Source organism: Tachyglossus aculeatus, chromosome X4 (genome assembly GCF_015852505.1).
Source record: "Tachyglossus aculeatus isolate mTacAcu1 chromosome X4, mTacAcu1.pri, whole genome shotgun sequence".
Lineage (NCBI taxonomy): Eukaryota > Metazoa > Chordata > Mammalia > Monotremata > Tachyglossidae > Tachyglossus > Tachyglossus aculeatus.
Genome location: NC_052098.1, coordinates 49,232,296 through 49,252,148, shown reverse-complemented (window position 1 = coordinate 49,252,148; position 19,853 = coordinate 49,232,296). Strand labels below are relative to the sequence as shown.

The 19,853-nt window shown below is 49.4% G+C and overlaps 1 protein-coding gene across 1 annotated transcript; it reads right to left on the bottom strand.

The window, feature by feature from the left end:
* Positions 1-2,089: 2,089 nt before the first annotated feature.
* On the bottom strand, positions 2,090-19,288 carry BTNL9 (butyrophilin like 9). The gene is made up of 11 exons (XM_038769958.1): positions 19,106-19,288; positions 13,081-13,204; positions 12,014-12,361; positions 10,357-10,638; positions 7,415-7,543; positions 6,714-6,746; positions 6,478-6,498; positions 5,508-5,528; positions 4,707-4,733; positions 4,108-4,134; positions 2,090-3,191 (listed from the first exon to the last, which is right to left on the bottom strand). Exons 2-11 carry the CDS (start codon positions 13,178-13,180, stop codon positions 2,578-2,580), a joined length of 1,602 nt encoding a protein of 533 aa, XP_038625886.1. The 5' UTR covers positions 13,181-13,204; positions 19,106-19,288; the 3' UTR covers positions 2,090-2,577.
* Between the last annotated feature and the right edge of the window lie 565 nt (positions 19,289-19,853).

Genomic DNA, 19,853 nt, shown 5'->3' with positions numbered 1-19,853 from the left:
TATTCTATTTTATTTTGTTAATATGTTTGGTTTTGTTCTCTTTCTCCCCCTTCTAGACTGTGAGCCCTCTGTTGGGTAGGGACTGTCTCTATATGTTGCCAACTTGTACTTCCCAAGCGCTTAGTACAGTTCTTTTCACACAGTAAGTGCTCAATAAATATGATTGATTGATTGACTGTGGGGCTGGAAGGGGGGAACAACAAAGGGAGCAAGTCAGGGCGATGCAGAAGGGAGTGGAAGAAGAGAAAAGGGGAGCTTAGTCAGGAAGGCCTCCTGGAGGAGACGGGCCTTCAACAAGGCTTTGAAGGGGGGAGAGTAATTGCCTGTCAGATTTGAGGAGGAAGGGCGTTCCAGGCCAGGGGCAGGACGTGGGCCAGGCGTAGGTGGCGAGATAGGGGAGATCGAGGCACAGTGAGAAGGTCAGCACCAGAGGAGCGAAGTGTGTGTGCTGCGTTGTAGAAGGAAAGAGCGTGGTGAGGTAGGAGGGGGCAAGGGGATGGACTGCTTTAAAGCCAATGGTGGCTTAATGTAACTAATGTAATGTAGGTTACGGTAACACTGCGCTGTCAGAAGGCGAGGCCTTAGAGATTAGGGAGCAATTCCACCCTGTGCGAGTTTAACCTAAAATGGCCTCTTTCTCGCTGTGCATGCATTGAAACACAAACACTTTGGCTTTTTTTAAGAGTTAACAAAAATTTCTTGGGTATAAACAGAAAGCCCAACCGAAAATTCTGTTTGTCAATTGCCTTCCCCCGGAGGGATGAAGTTCAAATCCAACTTAAAGTTTGGGGGAAACGCGAGATCAGGTCTCCCACTTGGACCGAGGTGCTAATTGCAGAAATAAGTCTGTTTTCCATATTCATGATGTTACCAATCAGTCAATCGTATTTATTGAGCGCGTCCTAAGTGCAGAGCATTGTACTAAGCGTTTCCCCAGTTACCCACTTCTAAAAGCTCAGATCCGGGCCCCTGCACATGACAACCGGTACCTCTAGGGGACGCAATTGTTTGCAGAATCCATTGTTAACCAAGACCACATACGCAGTAGAGTAGTGGGAATAATATTTAATAATAATAATAATAATAATGGCATTTATTAAACGCTTACTATGTGCAAAGCACTCTTCTAAGCGCTGGGGAGATTACAAGGTGATCAGGTTGTCCCACGGAGGGCTCACAGTCTTCATCCCCATTTTCCAGATGAGGTAACTGAGGCCCGGAGAAGTGAAGTGACTTGCCCAAAGTCACACAGCTGACTTTTTATTAAGTACTCACGGTGTGCCGAACACTGTACTAAGCGCTGGGAAACAATACACAGGGGGGGATTAGACACGGTCTCTGTCCCTCGGGGGTTCACGATAGTAACAGTTTTAGCATGTTCGCTGTTCACTATTAATTTCATTTTCAAGAAGCCAAATGTCTTCTTCCGTGTTGGGAAGAGTTGTCCGAGGGGATGAATTCTGTAGGCAAAACCCAGCCCTTTAAAGGTACTTTCAGCTTTTGTACCTCCAAGTGCTTAAAATCGTTTTCAATCGCATTTATTCAATCATATTTACTGAGCGCTTTCTATATTACTCACACGCGGCATATATTTTTAGTCAGTCAGTAGTATTTATTGAGCGCTTACTGTATTGCAGAACACTGTACTAAGCCCTTGGGAGGGTGCAGTATAACAGAGTTGACAGGTATATGTATATATAATTATAAATTTTATTTATTTTTATTAATGATGTGTATATATCTATAATTCTATTTATTTATAATGATACTACTGAGGCCCGTTTACTTGTTTTGATATCTGTCTCCCCTTTTTTAGACTGTGTGGGCAGGGATGGTCTCTGTTGCTGAATTGTACTTCCCAAGCACTTAGTACAGTGCTCTGCACACAGTAAGCGCTCAATAAATACGATTGAATGAATGACAGGTACGTTCCCTGGCCACAAGGAGCTCACAGTCTAAGGGGGGAGTTTATAGTCTTCCCGGGCAGTCTGAATTTGCTCTGAAATCATTTTACAAAATGGCTCCTCCACTTGCCTGCAGTTTCTTCATCTGCAAAACAAGGGTCGAATACCTGTTCTCCCTCCCGCTCAGTGTCTGTCCCACCTGGGGCTCGCAGTCTGTGCCCGACCTGACTAACTTGTATCTACTACAGCGTTCGGCACATAGCGAGGGCTTGAAAAATTCAGTTAGTGTAATTAGGCTGGTAAAAATCTGGGAGGAGAAGAGGCGTGGAGGCAAATGTGAGTTTGGGGGATTGCTAGTGGATATTAGCGGTTCACCTTTTCCTTGTCCCCCTGGGTGGGAGTGCGGATGCTCAAGGATTAGCTGGAATAACTGAGGAGGTATTACTCATCTCATCCATCAGTAGTATTTATCGAGCGCTTACTGTGTGCAGGGCCTTATACTAAGCTCTTGGGAGAGTACGGTGCAGCGGAGGTGGCAGACGTCATGTGAAGCTGAGGAGCAGAGGGGAGAACTGTGAGGGGGAACCCCGAGAGATAAGGGTTGGGACGTGTCCCTGAAGGGACGAGCTAATCATTCCACCAGTGGTAGTGGTGTTTATTGAGGGCATACTCCTCACCACTGGCCCAAAATGGTGTCCGGCGTGTCATAGGGCTGCAGCCAGGTGTCACAGTCATCCACCGCCTCGGGCCTGCCCGGCACCGGGCACAGGGTCAGAGGAGCGGCGTGCTCTCCCCCGTCGTGGGAACGGGGCCGGAGAAAGGGCCGGAGGGTCCCGGCGAAGGTGGCAGTGAAGGTGTAGATGTGGGTGCCGTCGGTCACGTTGAAGAACGAGACCCTGCCCCCCTCGTAGTCGAGGAAAACCCCCACCCGACGGGGCGGGACTCTCAGGGTGACAGAGACGCGGTAAGGGTCCAAGATAAAATACTCGGCGCTGTTCCACAGCCCCAGCACCCAATAACCCGTCCCCGGAGACATCCTCACCTCCACTTTCCTCTCCACGGCATCCTGGCACACCCCCAGGAACCACCTGGTCTTCTGCCCCACCTCAACCTCCCAGTAATGTCGCCCCGAAATGAAGCCCTCCCGGCCCAGAACGCAGGGGCAGTTCTCAAATCGCTTGGGGTCCCCGGGCAGATCGGCTTTGGTGTCCCCGTAGGTTACACCCTTCCCGTCCTCGGAGACCTGAAGCATGGGATGAGCCGTGTCCTGATCCAGGGTCACGTCCACTGCGGAGAGAGGCCGGGGGGAGGATCTTTTAGACTGTGAGCCCACTGTTGGGTAGGGACTGTCTGTATATGTTGCCAACTTGTACTTCCCAAGTGCTTAGTACAGTGCTCTGCACACAGTAAGCGCTCAATAAATATGATTGATGATGATTGATGATGATGATGATCGGTTTCTGGGCTGGCGAGGGCTCCTGAGTTAGGGTTCCCATTCTAACTCCATCTCCCGGCCTCTCCTGCTTTCCACCACCCCGGGAAGGCTAGTAGCAGCTGTTGTGGCTTCGGGGATGCCGTGGACCCTCAATCACCAGGACCTTGAAATTCTGCTCCTCTAGCCACGGGTCCCTACTGACTTTTGTTTTGATTTTGGCTATTGTGTATTTATCCTCGTCCCTTATGCTCTTTTAACGTTGAGTGTTTCATTGCTCCCGATGCGTCTGCCTCCAGTCCTCTCCTCCACCTTCATTCACAGATTGTGAGGCCCTCAAGTGACAGGATCCCTGTCTAACTCATTCATTCATTCATTCAATCGTCTTTATTGAGCGCTTACTGTGTGCAGAGCACTGTACTAAGCGCTTGGAAAGTACCTGTGTACTCTTTCCCGGTGTTTAGTACAGTGCTCCGCACATAGTAAGCGCTTAATATAGGGTCATCTGCTTTTTAATCAGTTAAAAATCGTTCCTGGGAACGTCTTCTGCAGAGCTGTCATCAGGTAGTGATGACCGGGAAGATCCTTAGAACGAAATGAATTACAGCAACACGGGCCACCGCAGCTTCCCCTGTCCCCTGGCCTGGGTTTGTCATTGCCCCCTCTTCCCCCCAGCCCGGTGTCGGGGGGTGGGGTGGGGAGGGAGGAGGAAGACTTATCCTGCTACCTCCCGGTTAGCGATCTAAGGCACCGTCTGCTCTGGTTATTTACCAGCGTATCTGCGGGCTGCTCTCCACTCTGAAATGAGAGAGACAGAGACAGACAGACAGACAGACAGACAGAGAAAAATAGGGAGGAAGAGGGAGAGAGAGGAAGAGAGAAATAAATGAGCTGCTAATGTTGAGACAGTTTGTGGGGGAGGAAAAGGCTGGACTTGGGGGTGGGGGTGTTGGGAGAAGACCTGTGGTGGACACGGACCTGCTGACCTGAGGGTGGGGGTAAGGGTAAAGGAAGTTTGAAAAACAGCTGAACTCTAATTAATTGCAAGCCCTCAACTGAAAGCTTCTTGAGGGCAGGGATCATGTCTACTAGCTCTACTACACTCTCCCAAGTGCTTAGCAAAGTATTGGGCAACACAAGTAGGTAGTCAATAAATACCATTTATTCTACTGCACTCTCTCAAGCACTGAGTACAGTGCTGGGCACACAGGTAGATGCTCAATCAATTCTACTGATTGCGTGGCTTAATGGAATGAGCACAGGCCTGGGAATCAGAGGACCTGTAAAATGGGGATTAAATCTTACTCCTTTCTAGCACAGAAGAAGTACCATTTTTAAAAAAAGGCACAAAGCTAAAGCTGGTCACTCACCGGCCTGGCCTTCTGTCCTTCTCCAGTCTGAAAGCAGAAGAAGGGAAGAGTTGAAGCTCCCGCCCAAAATTGAGGCTTAATCCTGGTCTTCCCTTCCCACCCCACTGATGCTCCCTGGGCCTCACCTGGTCTATGACCCCTTGGGGGACGGGGGAAGGTGAGGGGAAGCTGTGGTCAGACAAGAAATGGATTGTGCTTCCCTTAATGAAGATCCCCAAACTGGACCCGAATCCCCAGAAAAACCCTTGTTACTAACGTCATCGGGGAAGCTCCTCGTGGGCAGGGAATGTGTCTACCAACTCTGTTGAATGGAACTCTCCCAAGTGCTTAATACAGTGCTCTGCACACCCTAAGTACTCAATGAATACCAATAATTGACTGCCTCTCTGGGACACAAAGCCCTTCCCCTATGAAACTCTGTCCCAAGACGGTCCGATTCCAGGAGGTGAGGGATAGGTGAGGAGGAGTCCTAAGGGACTCAACAATGCTTTTTCCTCCAGGAAGCAGCATAGCCTTAGTGGAAAGATCCCAGGCCTGGGAGTCAGTGGGTCTGGGTTCTAATCCTGGCTCGGCCACTTGTCTGCCGTGTGACCTTGGTCAGGTCACTTAACTTTCCTGTGCCTCAGCTACCTCATCTGTAAAATGGGGAATAACTCCTCTTCCCTCCAACTTAGACTGTGAGCCCTACGTGGTACCGGTACTGTGTCCAACGGGATAAGCTTGTATCTGTCCCGGTGCTTGCAACAGTGCTTGACACATAGTAAATGCATAACAAATACCATGAAAAAACAGAGCACTCACCAAGTTCCGTCTGAAGTTTCTCTACAAAATAAATGAAGAAACAGATCAGTCCCCCTTCCCCTCGTCCCCCACCATCCCGAGCCGGGGAGGGAGAGAACAGGGTAAAACTGATGATGAATAACTGTGGCATTTGTGAAGTGCTTGCTATGTTCTAAGCAGTGTGTCAAGTACTGGGGTAAATGCAAGGTAATCAGGTTGAATTCAGTCCCTGTCCCTCTCGGGACTTGATGTTCAAGGGACACTCAGGGAAGTTACAGAGACTGGTGAAGGCAGCCAGGTTGGGGGGGGGGGGGGCGGTTAGGGAGGGGGCTGGTTTGGACTGGGAGGGGAGGATGGTGGGTGGGCACTAAAATCCAGACAGTCTCCATTGACTTGGGACCAGTAGTAGTAGTAGTTGTAGTAGTAGTAGTAGAAAGAGCATTTACTGAGTGCCCGTCGGTGCAATACACTGTACTAAGCAGCTCTGCTTAGTGGATAGAGCATGGTCCTAGGAGTCAGAAGGACCTGGGTTCTAATCCAGGTCCACTTATCTGCTGTGTGACGTTGGGCAAGTTATTTGACTTCTCTGTGCCTCAGTTACATCACCGCAAAACGGAGATTATGACTGTGAGCCCCACGGGGGACAAGGGACTGTGTCCAACCTGATTATCTTGTATCTTACCCAGTGCTTGGATCAGTGCTTGACACACAGTAATCATTTAACAGATACATTTTATTATTGTTGTTGTTATTATTAAGCACTAGGGAAGTACAAAACAAGCAAGGGACACATTCCCTTCCCACAAGGAGCATACTCTCTAATGGATGGTTGAATCTTTCTCAGGCAGGGTGGGCCGAGAACCTAGCCTAGGAGGTACAGGGTCTAGGATTCCTTGCTCGCGCCTCATAGAGATTCAGAGGAGGAGTGCCCTTCCCTTTAGCAAAAGCATCCAGCTGACAGTACCAATGGGGCCCCATCAGGAGAACTTACCTAGCTTGACTGTGAGTTTTTCTACGGGAGAAACAGAGAACAAGGGGGACATCAGGGCCGATCAGGGGTCAGAGAAATAGCAAACCCAGCCATCTCCCCCTTCAGAGGGACACCCCCCTCCTCCCCTTCCGGGGCCTTTGCACTTCTCATATCCCTCTAACAGCCTCTCTACAACCCCAGTTCCCTCCCCCTCTCTTCACTTGAGGAGCTCCAGAAATTCCACCATCATGGCTTACCTTTTTCTTTCTCTGTCTTGTTCTTCAGTTTATCTAGAGAAAAGAGAAGGAGGAGGAGGAAAAGAGGGCAGAGGAAGGGGAAGAGAAGGAAGAGGAGAAGGAGCAGGAGAAAGAAAAAGGAGGAAACGATGAGGCTTCTCCCTTGAGGCCTTTCCACCCACTTTGGGGTTGTTGCAGCCTGTTCTCCCCTCATCCCCACCCCCCTGCCAGGAGTTAGGGGCTCTTTAACCTCGACCCAGGAGGTCGAGGGGCTGATCTCCTGAGAATCTCCAGAAAAGGAGATTCTCTCCCCACCCCATTCTCCATCCCCAACACCCCATCCACCCAGTCTCCCATTTCAGTGGTGTCTACCTGTTTTGGGCAGGGGATATGTTTGTTTGTTGTTGTATTGCACTCTCCCAAGCGCAAAGTACAGTGCTTTGCACAAAGCAAGCGCTCAATAGATACAATTGAATGAATGATTGAATTCCCTTCCCCATTAGGAAGTTCGGCTAGGTACCCGGTCTTCATCCTTTCAGATATCTCCATACCAACGCATTTTCCTGCATTCTGACCTCTATGGTGATGGAGATGGAGACCAGGATTTGCTGCTCTTTTCGCAGCCCCTAGGGAGCTTTTGCTGGAGAAAGCGGTCAAGGTCTGGGGTGGTTTCCCCTCTTGCCCCGTCCTCCCCACCCCTTCTCCCAAGCCCACTCCTTTACCTCTGGATTTCCTTTGCTTCCGGAAATGGTAAAACACCAGGCCAGCCAGGGGAGCGAAGAGGAGCAGGAGACACCCTAAAACCCCAAGAAGAGCTCCTCTCCACGGGGAGACTTGAGGCAAAAACACATCTGCAAAACAGCCAACCCCCCCGGCTTCGCGTGAACCAGCTCAGAGGCTGCAGATCCCTAACGCCAGGCTGGGGACCCTGCCTCTTTACCAGAGAGGCCCTCTAGGAAAACAGATGTCGGAGGAGTTTCCAGCGAGGGTACGGGGGCATCTCCCGGATGCTGACTGATAGATTGTTGATATTCTCGTTCCTCGGGCTCGTCCCTCCTCAACTTCTGTTCCAGGTCCCGTGGCTTGGAAGAGGCACCCGAGTTTAGGGGGATCAGGGATCCCCCTTCCCATTGCTCCAGGGCCATTGCGCTCCTCTCCCCTATCCCTGTGAACAGGGAGCCATGGACATAAATCTGTCCAGCTTGTCCAGCTGCGGTTCCGCAGCCTCAAGCCTGCACAGGGGCGTGGAGCAGACCCCTCCCTAGCCAGTGCAAGCCCAGTTGGGACCCTTATGGTGATTAAATGGACCCCTCTGGAACTGGAGCATTGTTAGGGTTTGGGTGCAGATGGCTGGCAGCCCAGGGAAACCATCCCCACTGCTTGGGCCAAGCCTTGGAATGGGAAGGGAGGCCAGGCTGTAGGGAACTTCTTGAAAGGAAGCTTGGGAAAGAGGAAGCGAGCGAGCAGTTAGTAGTACTATTCATTGAGTGCACTGTACTATTACTATGACTTCTACTACTATATTACTACTACTGCCACTTCATTCATTCAGTCGTATTTACTGAGTGCTTACTGTGTGCAGAGCACTGTACTGAGCCCTTGGAAAGTACAATTCAGCAATAAAGAGAGACAATCTCTGCCCGCAACAGACTTCTATTACTGCTACTGTTGCTACTATTATACTGCAATTACTACTACTTCTTACTACTACTACCACTATTACTACTATTAATTATTTAATCATCATTAATATTAATTATCAATTATAATTACAATCTAATTATTATTAATTATAATATTATATCATACCATAATATTATATTATTATCATTAATATCGACAAGTAATTACCAATCAATTATTATTATTAATTATTAAATTATTGCTGATAATTGATTATTAATAATTAATTATTAATTAGTAATAACTAATTATTACTATTACTACCATTACTACTACTACTACTATTACTACTACTACAGACTTCTATTACTACTACTGTTGCTACTATTATACTGCAATTACTACTACTATACTATCACTACTACTCTTCCTAATCTTACTACTTCTACTATACTGCTAACCATTACTACTACCATTACTTCTACAGCTCTTACTATTACTAGTGTTACTACTACGCTTATTAAGGGAAGCAGCGTGGTTCAGTGGAAAGAGCCCGGGCTTTGGAGTCAGAGTTCATGGGTTCGAATCCCGGCTCCGCCAACTGTCAGCTGTGTGACTTTGGGCAAGTCACTTAACTTCTCTGGGCCTCAGTTACCTCATCTGTAAAATGGGGATTAAGATTGTGAGCCCCCGCCCCCTGGGACAACCTGATCACCCTGTAACCTCCCCAGCGCTTAGAGCAGTGCTTTGCATATAGTAAGTGCTTAATAAATGCCATTATTATTATTACTACTACTACCATTGCTATTGCTATGACTGCTACAATTACTACTACTACTACGTCTATTATTACTACCGATATTAGGATTCAGGGTGAGGTGGTGTCATGAAGATGATAATAATAATAATAATGATGGCATTTATTAAGCGCTTACTATGTGCAAAGCACTGTTCTAAGCGCTGGGGAGGATACAAGGTGATCAGGTTGTCCCATGTGGGGCTCACAGTCTTCATCCCCATTTTCCAGATAAGGTAACTGAGGCACAGAGAAGTTAAGTGACTTGCCCAAAATCACACAGCTGACAATTGGCAGAGCCAGGATTTGAACCTATGACCTCTGACTCCAAAAGCCCATGCTCTTTTCCACTGAGCCACGTTGCTCAAGGTCAGCTGGTAGTAGGGCTTATTAGGAGTAGTAATGGTAACAGTTGTAGCATCATCAATCTTATTTATTGAGCGCTTACTATGTGCAGAGCACTGTACTAAGCGCTTAAGCAGTAGTTGTAGTAGAAGAAGTAGCAGTAGTAGGAGTAGTAACAGTAGCATTCATAGTAGTGATAGTCCCCCAGAGCTTAGAACAGTGCTTGGCACATAGTAAGTGCTTAACAAATGTCATTATTATTATTGACATCTATCTACTTGTTTCGTCTTTTTGTCTGTCTCCCCCCTTCTAGACTGTGAGCCCGTTGTTGGGTAGGGACCGTCTCTATATGTTGCCGATTTGTACTTCCCAAGCGCTTAGTACAGTGCTCTGCACGCAGTAAACACTCAATAAATACGATTGAATGAATGAATGAATAATAGCAGTAACAGTAGTAATAATAATAATAATAATAATGATGGCATTTATTAAGCGCTTACTGTGTGCAAAGCACTGTTCTAAGCACTGGGGAGGTTACAAGGGGATCAGGTTGTCCCATGTGGGGCTCACAGTCTCAATCCCCATTTTACCGATGAGGTAACTGAGGCCCAGAGAAGTTAAGTGACTTGCCCACAATCACACAGCTGACAATTGTCGGAGCCGGGGTTTGAACCCATGACCTCTGACTCCAGAGCTCGTGCTCTTCTCCACTGAGCCACGCTAGTGGCAGTGGTAGTAATAGTAGCAGCAATAATAGTAATAGTAGCAGTAGCAGGAATAACAGCAGCAGTATTCACTGAGTGTCCAGTACATAGGGCACATTGTACTAGACACTTGGGATGTGCAGAATAGCCAAATGAGCAGTTCCCTGCTCCGAGCCTTGGGCTAGGGGGCTCTGACCTGCGATCTGGAGGGTGAACTCTTTCTTCTGGATCAGAAGGGGGTTCTGGATGGAGCAGGATACATTTCGGTGGTAGTGGTCCCTGGTCACCAGCGACACTTCCAGATGGTACAGACCTTGGGAGTCCTGGAACTTGGTTTCCGACAGGGAGGGCAGACACTGCCCTTGAGGGTCCTTCCACTGGGCCTTAGGCTCGGGGTACCAGCCCCCCGAACTGCATCGCAGCTGGATACCGCCATCCTGGTAGCCCTCAAAGGAGATGTGAGGGTCCGAGCCCAGTCCTAGGAAACACCAGAAAGACACTGGAAATCAGAATTATTGAGTGCTTACTGTGTGCAGAGCATTGTACTAAGCGCTAGAGCAAAGTTGAAGAGGCCCAGGTGGGAAGAAAGGGGGTGACGCTGCAGCAGGAGGGCTGGAGACTAGACTTTGGGAAGCCCCACACTGAAGCCCTCTGGAGAGCTTTAGCTTGGAAGAGCTACCTCAGCTCCTGGGTGGGGAAGGAATGATTTTGGAGGCAGGGGAAGAGATGGGATGGCTTCTGGATCATTCCCTCCCTGTGATCCAGGTCCCTCGTGGTGGTTGGCATTCTAGATAATGAGTGAGTCAGATAACTTGGACGTTGTCAGGGTCATAGACTTGGTGACTGAAAAGGGACAAGGAGAGCTCCTCTCATCCATCTCCCTGTCTCCAGGCAGGACTGAATCTATGGGGAGGGGAAATGGACTGCAGAGGGGGAGGTTTTTCCTCCATTCCTGAAGAACTGCCCTGAAGATGAGATGGTCCTTTCTAATAATGATGGCATTTGTTAAGCGCTTACTAGGTGCAAAGCACTGTTCTAAGCACTGGGGAGGTTACAAGGTGATCAGGTTGTCCCACGGGGGGGGCTCACAGTCTTAATCCCCGTTTTAAAGATGAGGTAACTGAGGCACAGAGAAGTTAAGTGACTTGCCCAAAGTCACACAGCTGACGATTGGCGGAGCCGCGGTTTGAACCCCCGATCTCGGACTCCAAAGCCCGTGCTCTTTCCATTGAGCCACGCTGCTAGTGTCGAAACTAAAACCCTCCTGCAGCCATTTTAGCCTAATCTTCTCTTTCTGCTGCAGTTTTAGCCTTATCTTTTCCTCCCGCAGTTTATGCATTTTATTGCCCTTAAGATTAGGCAGTTGTTCCTGGTGTCTAACAGAAAACCCTCCTGCTGCAGTTTTAGCTTAATCTTCTTCTCCTGCAGCTTCTGCATCTCATTGCCCTAAAGATTTTTTTTTAACGGTATTTGTTAAGCACTTACTAAGTGCCAGGCCCCATTCTAAGCACTGGCCACTATTCTTAATAATAATAATAGCATTTATTAAGCACTTACTATGTGCAAAGCACTGTTCTAAGCGCTGGGGAGGTTACAAGGTGATCAGGTTGTCCCACGGGGGGCTCACAGTCTTAATCCCCATTTTCCAGATGAGGTAACTGAGGCCCAGAGAAGTGAAGCGACTTGCCCAAAGTCACCCAGCTGACAATTGGCGGAGCCGGGATTTGAACCCATGACCTCTGACTCCAAAGCCCGGGCTCTTTCCACTGAGCTACGCTGCTTCTCTTAAGTTTCTTAAGATGAGGTGGTCCTTCCTGCTGCACCCCGGGCAGGAAGGGGAAGGGGCTACCAACCTGCCACCTCTAGCTCCCATGTGGCATGGCCCGAGGTGGTCTCGGAGCGGATCAGGCAGCCGTACTGCCCCTCGTCTGCAGGGATGACCCCGTGGAGCCTCAGGGTGGCACTCCCATCCTGCAGGCCATCCTTCAGGAATTCCGTCCTGCCCCTGTAGGCCTTCATCTGCATGTCGAACTGGTCCCGCCCGTCGTAGTAGGTGTGGACGATGTCGGTGAACCGGTCCCGGAACCAACGCACCTCCATGTCCCCGGCGTCCAGCTCGGGCAGCAGGTGGCACGGGAACTCAACCTCTTCCCCGACCATGGCCAGGATGGGGTCCCCATGGCCCATCACGGCAAACTCTCCTGGATGGGCAGAGTGGAGGGTCTCAACAGCAGGGTCCTCCGCTCCTCCCCCATGCCAGGGCTGCATTTGGGGGTGGGCGGCCCGGACCCTCCCTCGCTCCAGCCGGGCAGTGGTGACCGGGGATGGGAGGGCTGGCATGGGCAGAGACTAGCCAGACTCCCCCTTGGTTGGGGCCTGATGCCAGTGTCACTCATCTCATCCCTTTTTTATGGTTATTGGAATTTGTTAAGCCCCGACTGTATACCAGGCATTGAACTAAGGTAGATACAAAATAATCAGATCCTACAGTCTAAGTAGGAGGGAGAACAGGTATTGAATCCCCATTTTGCAGCTGAGGGAACTGAGACACAGAGATGGGAGGTGACAGGCCCAAGGCCTCACAGCAGACAAGTGGTGGAGCAGGGATTAGAACCCAAGCCCGGGCTCTTTCCACTAGGCCAAGCTGCTTCCTCACGTTGCACCCCAGCCCGCCTACTAGCTTGTTACCCCTGCTGCCTCCGCGGGAAATGACCGAAGGGGATTGGAGAGAGCGAGGGACAGTGTGCAGACGGCTAACTCCAGCACCAGTTGCTCACCCGGGTTCTCGGTCCTGAAATCTTAGCAATGGGCCCGAGGAGCGCCCTCGATTAGCACGGGAGACCCCACCACCCTGGGCCACAGTGTCCTCAGCTGTGTCCGCCAGCAGTTCTGTGAGGCCCGCGGGGACAGGTCCACTTACCCTCACCCAGCACTGCGTAACGGAGGAGGACAAGGAGTGTGAGACTGCCCCGCAGGGACAGACGCTGGGCCGACCAGGAGGGATCTTGGGAATCCATCATCTCTGGAGAACAATGGTGAGGGACCTGGATCATAGGGTGGGAAATAATCACGAGTCACCCGGCAACTACTAGACTGCTAAACGTGGCCATTGGGCAGAGTTGGAGAAGGGCCCTCCAGTGGATTCCTCTCCTAGTGTTTCCTCTTCATTGGGTTTAACGCCATGGATTCCTCTACCTTGGATTCCTCCTCCTTGGATTCCTCCCCTGGTGGATTGCTCCCCTTAGACTTCTCCACCAAGATTCTTCCCACTGGATACCGCCCTCTGAATTCCTCCCCTTTGGATTCCTCCCCCTTGGACTCCTCCCCTTGGAATCCTCCCTCCTTGGGTTTCTTCCCCTTGGATCCCTCCCCCTTGGATTACTTCCCCTTGGATTACTTCCCCTTGGATTCCTCCCCCCGGATTCCTCCCCCTTGGATTCCTCTCCTTGGATTTCTCCCCATTGGATTCCTCTCCCTTGGATCCTCCTCCTTGGGTTCCCCCAGTGAGATTTCTCCTCAGTGGATTCTTCTCCATTGGCCATTACCACTAAAAAAAAGTAAAAGGAACTTACAGTCTACTGCCACTATAACTACTACTACTTACTATTACTACTACTGCTACTACGTGATTACTACTATAAATATAGCTTCTTTGATTACCATTTCTATCAATCAGTCAGTCAATCAAAGATATTTATTGAACACATTGTGTGCAGAGCTCTGTACTGAGCTCATAGGAGAGTACAATACAGCAGAGTTGGTAGGCACAATCCCTGCCCGCAAAGAGCATACAGTAGACTGCTTCTACAATTACTCCTACTTAGTACTACTATTACTACTACTATTATTACTAAAACATCAGATAGCTCTCTAGTAATTTAGAGCACCTTTGGTCAGGAAAAAAAGCTCTCCAGTCTGGAAAATTAGCAGTGACCTGCTGGCGTTCCCCAGTCCTCTCCTCCCTCCCTCCTCCCTCCCAGCTCTTTCTCCTTACAATACCCAAGTGTCTGTCTGTGGTCCCCTGGCTCAGTCACAGTCTCTGGTACACCCAACACAAAAGGGAACATGATGAAGAAGCAGAACAGATTCAATTTGATTTCCTCTCGATCCACTGCCTGATTTTCTTTGGGACCCCCCACTACCTCATTTACACTATGACTACTTCCTGTTTTCCCTTGGACCCACTACCCGATTTTCTTTAGCTCCACTGCCTGATTTCCTTTAGTTCCACTGCCTGATTTCCCTTCGACCTGTCTGCTTGGTTTCCTTTAGATCCGCTGCCTGATTTCTTTTGGACCCCCACTGCCTCATTTCCATTAGGTCCTCTGCCCGATTTCACTTGGACCTGCCAACCTGATTTCTTTTAGACCCCACTGCCTGATTTCCTTTGGACTCAGACTCACACCACCTGATTCCCATTAGTTCCACAGCCGGATTTTCCCCTGGACCCGAGGCAGAAGGGCCGCTCTCATTCCCCTGCCTGTGTGTCAAAGTAGGTCAGAGAGCCGGGCTGGAGTCAACTTCGAGGAGCCGGTGGGGCTTTGGGAAGCCCAGCTGCCCACAGGAAGGTCTTTCCAGGGCCTGTCCATTGTTCTCTGCTAGGAATAGAACCATTGTGTGGGCTGCAGAACTCCCCTCTTCAAGGTTTAGGCCTCTCCTCAAACAAAGGGAAATGGCTGAGAAGTCTTGGATAACTTTCACCCATAGGCTTCCAGCGAGTCTCTCCTTGCTCACCCTTCCCACCCTCCCCCTCGCCCCTCACCCCCATCCTGCTTGCCTTTGGTCTGGAACATCAAGTCCAGCCCTGACCCAAGCCTCAGGGACGCCACGCCACTTTGACTTGCTTTTGTCCCCAAGGAAGTAGTCAGCCTCTTGGCAGATCTTATCTTGGAGTCTCTATGTCGGGAATGTCCGACTCCAAGGACTGGCAGGACTCCAACTTAGACTGTGAGCCCTCTGTGTGACAGAGACCCTGTCGGACCTGCTGATCTTGGATCTACCTCAGTGCTTGGCATAGTGCTTGGCATGTGAACACCATTTAAAAAAAAAAAAGAAAAGAAAGGACTCTCCAGAGGCTAATCCAACTTTTCCCCTGGTTCCCAGAGGGATCTTTTTACCAGCTCAGCAATCAGGGATCAAGGAGGGGAGCTATGGGAAAGGGGGCCTCTCTGCCTTAAAACTGTCCAGGGAAAGAGCTGCCATGCCCTCCATCTGTCCTTGTGCCACAGCTCACATATGGAAGTTCCTCCTTGTGTCTAACTTCAATCCCTCTTGCTGCAACTTTAGTTTTATTCTCTTTGTTCTGGCCTATGAGGAGATGGAGAGCAAGAACACTTGAAAGAACCCTTTTAGAGATGTGAAGAGCATTCTTCAGGCCTGTTCCACCCCTCTCCTCCCCAACCTTCTATTCTACAGATGAAATGACTCCAGTTGCCATTAACATCCATCTCAGGATAACCCTTCTGCCATTCCACTAGCTCCCTGTTAGTCCCTCTTCATATCCCCCTGAAATCACAGAGATGAAAATGGAGCCAGGTCAGGGCCCAATTAGTGGGGGATCGATCAATCAATCAAAGTATATATTGAATGCTTACTGTGTGCAGAGCACTGCACTAAGCGATTGGGAGAGTACAGTGTAACAGAGTAGGCAGACACGTTCTTCTGCCTACAAAGAGCTTACAGTGTAGAGGGGGAGACAGACATTGATATAAGTAAATTACGGATATGTACGTAAGTGCTGTGGGGCTGAGGGTGGGTTGAATATCAAAGGTACAGATCCAAGTGCATAGACGACACAGAAGAGAGAGAGTGGGAGGTGGGGAAAAGAGGGCTTAATTGGGGAAGGCCTCTTGGAGGAGATGTGACCTTACTTAAAAAAGGCATGTTCTAATCCGTCCCACCATTTGGCTCACTTTCACAAATTGTGCAAATTGTTAAGGATCTGCCTTGAGAATCAAAGAGCTTGATCGGTTGACCTGAGTTCCTACAGAATAAGTCAATTCAAATGTCTGACCAAAACTGTGTTTTTCTATGTGTCTGGAAGGCTTAGCCTCCATTCATTCATTCATTCATTCAATCGTATATATTGAGCACTTACTGTGTGCAGAGCACTGTACTAAGCGCTTGGAAAGTACAAGTTGGCAACATATAGAGATGGTCCCTACCCAACAGTGGGCTCACAGTCTAGAAGGTTTCCAGTTTCCCTGATTTAGAGGGACAAGTCAAAATCTGTCCCTTTTTCAAGGGGGGAGAGGGGGCACTTGCTAAGCCCTTACTATGTGCTAAGCACTGTACTAAGTGCTGGGGTATGTAATAGGATACAAGATAATTAAGTTGGACACAGTCCCTGTCCCACATGGGGCTCCCAGTCTAAGTAGGAAGGAGTAGGATTTCACAGATGAGGAAACTGAAGCACAGAGAAGTCAAGTGACTTGTCCAAGGTCATCCAGTATGCAAGTGGCAGAGCCAGGATTAGAACCCAGTTCCTCTGATTCCCAGTCCCACATTCTTTCCACTATGCCATGCTGCTTCTCCTATCCTATTCTATTTTAGTCTATTCTATTCCTGAAGAAGGGAGCTCTCCACAAAATAGATTTTGGCCTGAATTCTAGCTGAATGCTTTTAAACCTCAAATTAACCTTGTCTGCCTCAAATATCTGGAAAATTTAGGCTACAGTGCGTTTTGGAGCCTGATTTATACTTTGCATATGTGGACCGAGCTACAGTGATCCTAGATTTGTGAACAGAGAAGCAGAAGGCTCTAGGTCTGCCCTCCCCAACTCTACGGTAAGAGAAATAGCTTAAAGATTTCCCTCCTTTGGACTTCCTTTTCTAACACTTAGGAAGGTATTTATACCCTCTGCAGCATGTGTGTGTGTGTGTGTGTGTGTGTTTGTTCTCCTTTATTATCTACACCCCAGCTCAAGTTCCTCTCCTCCAATTCTCTCCTTGACCCCCTCCAATTTGACTTCCTTCCCCTTCACTCCACAGAAACCGCCCTCTCAAAAGTCACCAGTAATCTCCTTCTTGCCAAATCCAATGGCCTCTACTCCATCTTAATCCTCCTCGACCTCTCAGGTGTCTGTGACACTGTTGATCACCGCCTTCTCCTGGAAACATTATCCATCCTTGGCTTCACTGACACTGTCCTGGTTCTCCTCATATCTCTCTGGCCACCCATTCTCAGTCTCTTTCATGGGCTCCTCCTCTGCCTCCCACCTCCTAACTGTGGTTGTCCCTTGAGATTCAGTTTTGGGTCCCCTTCTATTCTCCATCTATACCCAGACCCTCGGAGAACTCATTCACTCATACGGCTTCAACTACCACCTCTAGAGGGATGATTCCCAAATCTACATCTCCAGCCCTGATCTCTCTCCCTCTTTGCAGTCTCGCATTTCATCCTGCCTTCAGGATACCTGTACTTGGTTGTCCTACCGTCAGCTCAAACTCAACCTGTCCAGAACCGAACTCCTTATCTTCCCACCCGAACCCTGTCCTCCCCCTGACTCTCCCATCACTGTAGACAGCACCACCATTCTTCCTGTCTCACAAGCCCATAATCTCGGTGTTATCCTTGACTCCTCCCCCTCATTCAACTCACATATTCAATCTATCACTAAGTCCTGTTGGTTCAACTAAAATATGCCCTTTTCTCTCCTTCCGAACTGCTACCACATTAATCCAAGTAGTTACCCTGTCCCTCCTTGATGACCCACTCCTCCATCCTCAGTCCAGCCATCAGTGAATTCTGAGTAATGACTGAGATGCTGACTTGATGTGGCTTGAAATAAAAGTTCAGTTCTTCTTTGATAATGATAATAATCACACTTTGTTAAGCACTAACCATGTGTCAAGCACTGTGGTAAACTCTGGGACAGATACAATGCCATCTCCCTCCTATTTAAATTATGAGCCCCATTCGGGACCTCATTATCTCGTATCTATCCCAGTGCTTAGTGCAGTGCTTGGCACATAGCGCTTAACAAATATTATTATTATCAGAGCAGATACAGTCTCTGTTCCAAATGGAGGTCACAGTCTAAGGGGAGGGAGAACAAGTATTGAATCCCCCTTTTAGCAATGAGGAAACTGAGACGCAGAGAAGAGAAATGACTTGCTCAAGGCCACATAGCAGACAAGTGACAAAACTGGGATTAGAACCCAGGTCTCCTGACTCCCGGGCCCCGGGCTCTTTTCACTGGGCTTCTCCCTTGGTAAGAAGGTAGGAGAAGTGAGGTCCTTAAGCAGAGGCTGGGGTCTTGCCTTCCAGAGCAGAGAGGAGTGGAGAGGGGCTTGTGTTTTCCCACTCTTCTGCCACCCTGTAGAATCCCCAAGAGAGGGAACCTCGGGCGCCCCTCATTCTCTAGGAGATGCGAAATAATAATAATAATGATGATGATGGTATTTGTTAAGCGCTTACTATGTGCAAAGCACTGTTCTAGGCGCTGGGGAGGTTACAAGGTGATCAGGTTGTCCCACGGTGGGGCTCACAGTTTTAATCCTCATTTTGCAGATGAGGTCACTGAGGCTCAGAGAAGTGAAGTGACTTGCCCAGTGTCACACAGCTGACAATTGGCGGAGTTGGGATTCGAACCCATGACCTCTGACTACCAAGCCCGGGCTGGGCTGATTGGAAACAGGGACCAAACTCAGCAAGATGACGGTGGTGGGACAACGAGAGTCTCGCCCCTTAACTCTGCCAGCTCAAAAGGGGAAAGTAGACTCCTGAGGTTGTATGGGTCCTTAAGAGGTCCTCCTGTCCAGCCCCCTGGCTCTAGGTGGGCCGTGCCCAATTCCACCACCCCGTGTGACCCAGCTCTCTGGCAGAGGGGCTGCCTCAGCATTCCTGGAATACCCAATTCCATGTGTCTGGGGAGCCCCCGGTCACGTCCATCTGTTGACCTTGAGCAAGAGAGGCTGGAGGGCAGTTTGTGGAGCAGACATACCTGTAGGATGGTGGAGAAGGAGTGTCCCAACGAGGGTCAAAACGTCTTCCGAATCCCACCGTCCTTCCTTCCGCCTGGGCTCTGAGACCGTGGTTGTCAGGGCTACCCTCGGCGGGGATCCTGAGGACTCCTGGCCCCGAGAGCCCTCTTAACCAGCTGCCCCAGAGGGAGAGGCCTCCGTGGATGCTTCTCCACGCGGACCGTCCCACCGTTTCCCCAGCTCTGACATGGAATCAGGTTAAATTGGAACAACAAGCAAGAGAGAGGAAATCCCCCCGCCCCTCCACCTCCCCATCGCATCCTGTTCCCTTGAAAAGAAAATCATAAATGGAAATGGAATCACCATTTAACACCGCCCCTGTGCCAGAGCCCCTGGGGGAGATGATCCTTGAGGAGGGGAAAGGGGCTTGAATGTGCCAGAGGCCTCTGAGCTCGTGGGGCTGGGAACCAAAGGCCACGGGAGGCCCTTGCATTATCCGGGCTCTCGGCCCGGTGGCCGACCACGTTGACGGGACCACCCACCCAGCAAATCAATCAATCAATCAATCAATGGCATTTATTGAGCACTTATCATGTGCACTTCGCTGCACTAAGCACTTGGGAGATTATGGTACAACAGAGTTGGTATAGACGTGTTCCTTTCAAAAGGAACTTACAGTTTAGACGAGGAGACAGACACGACTATAAATAAAAAAAGTGAGGGATATAGACACAAGTGCTGTGGGGTTGAGGGTGAGGTGAATAAAGG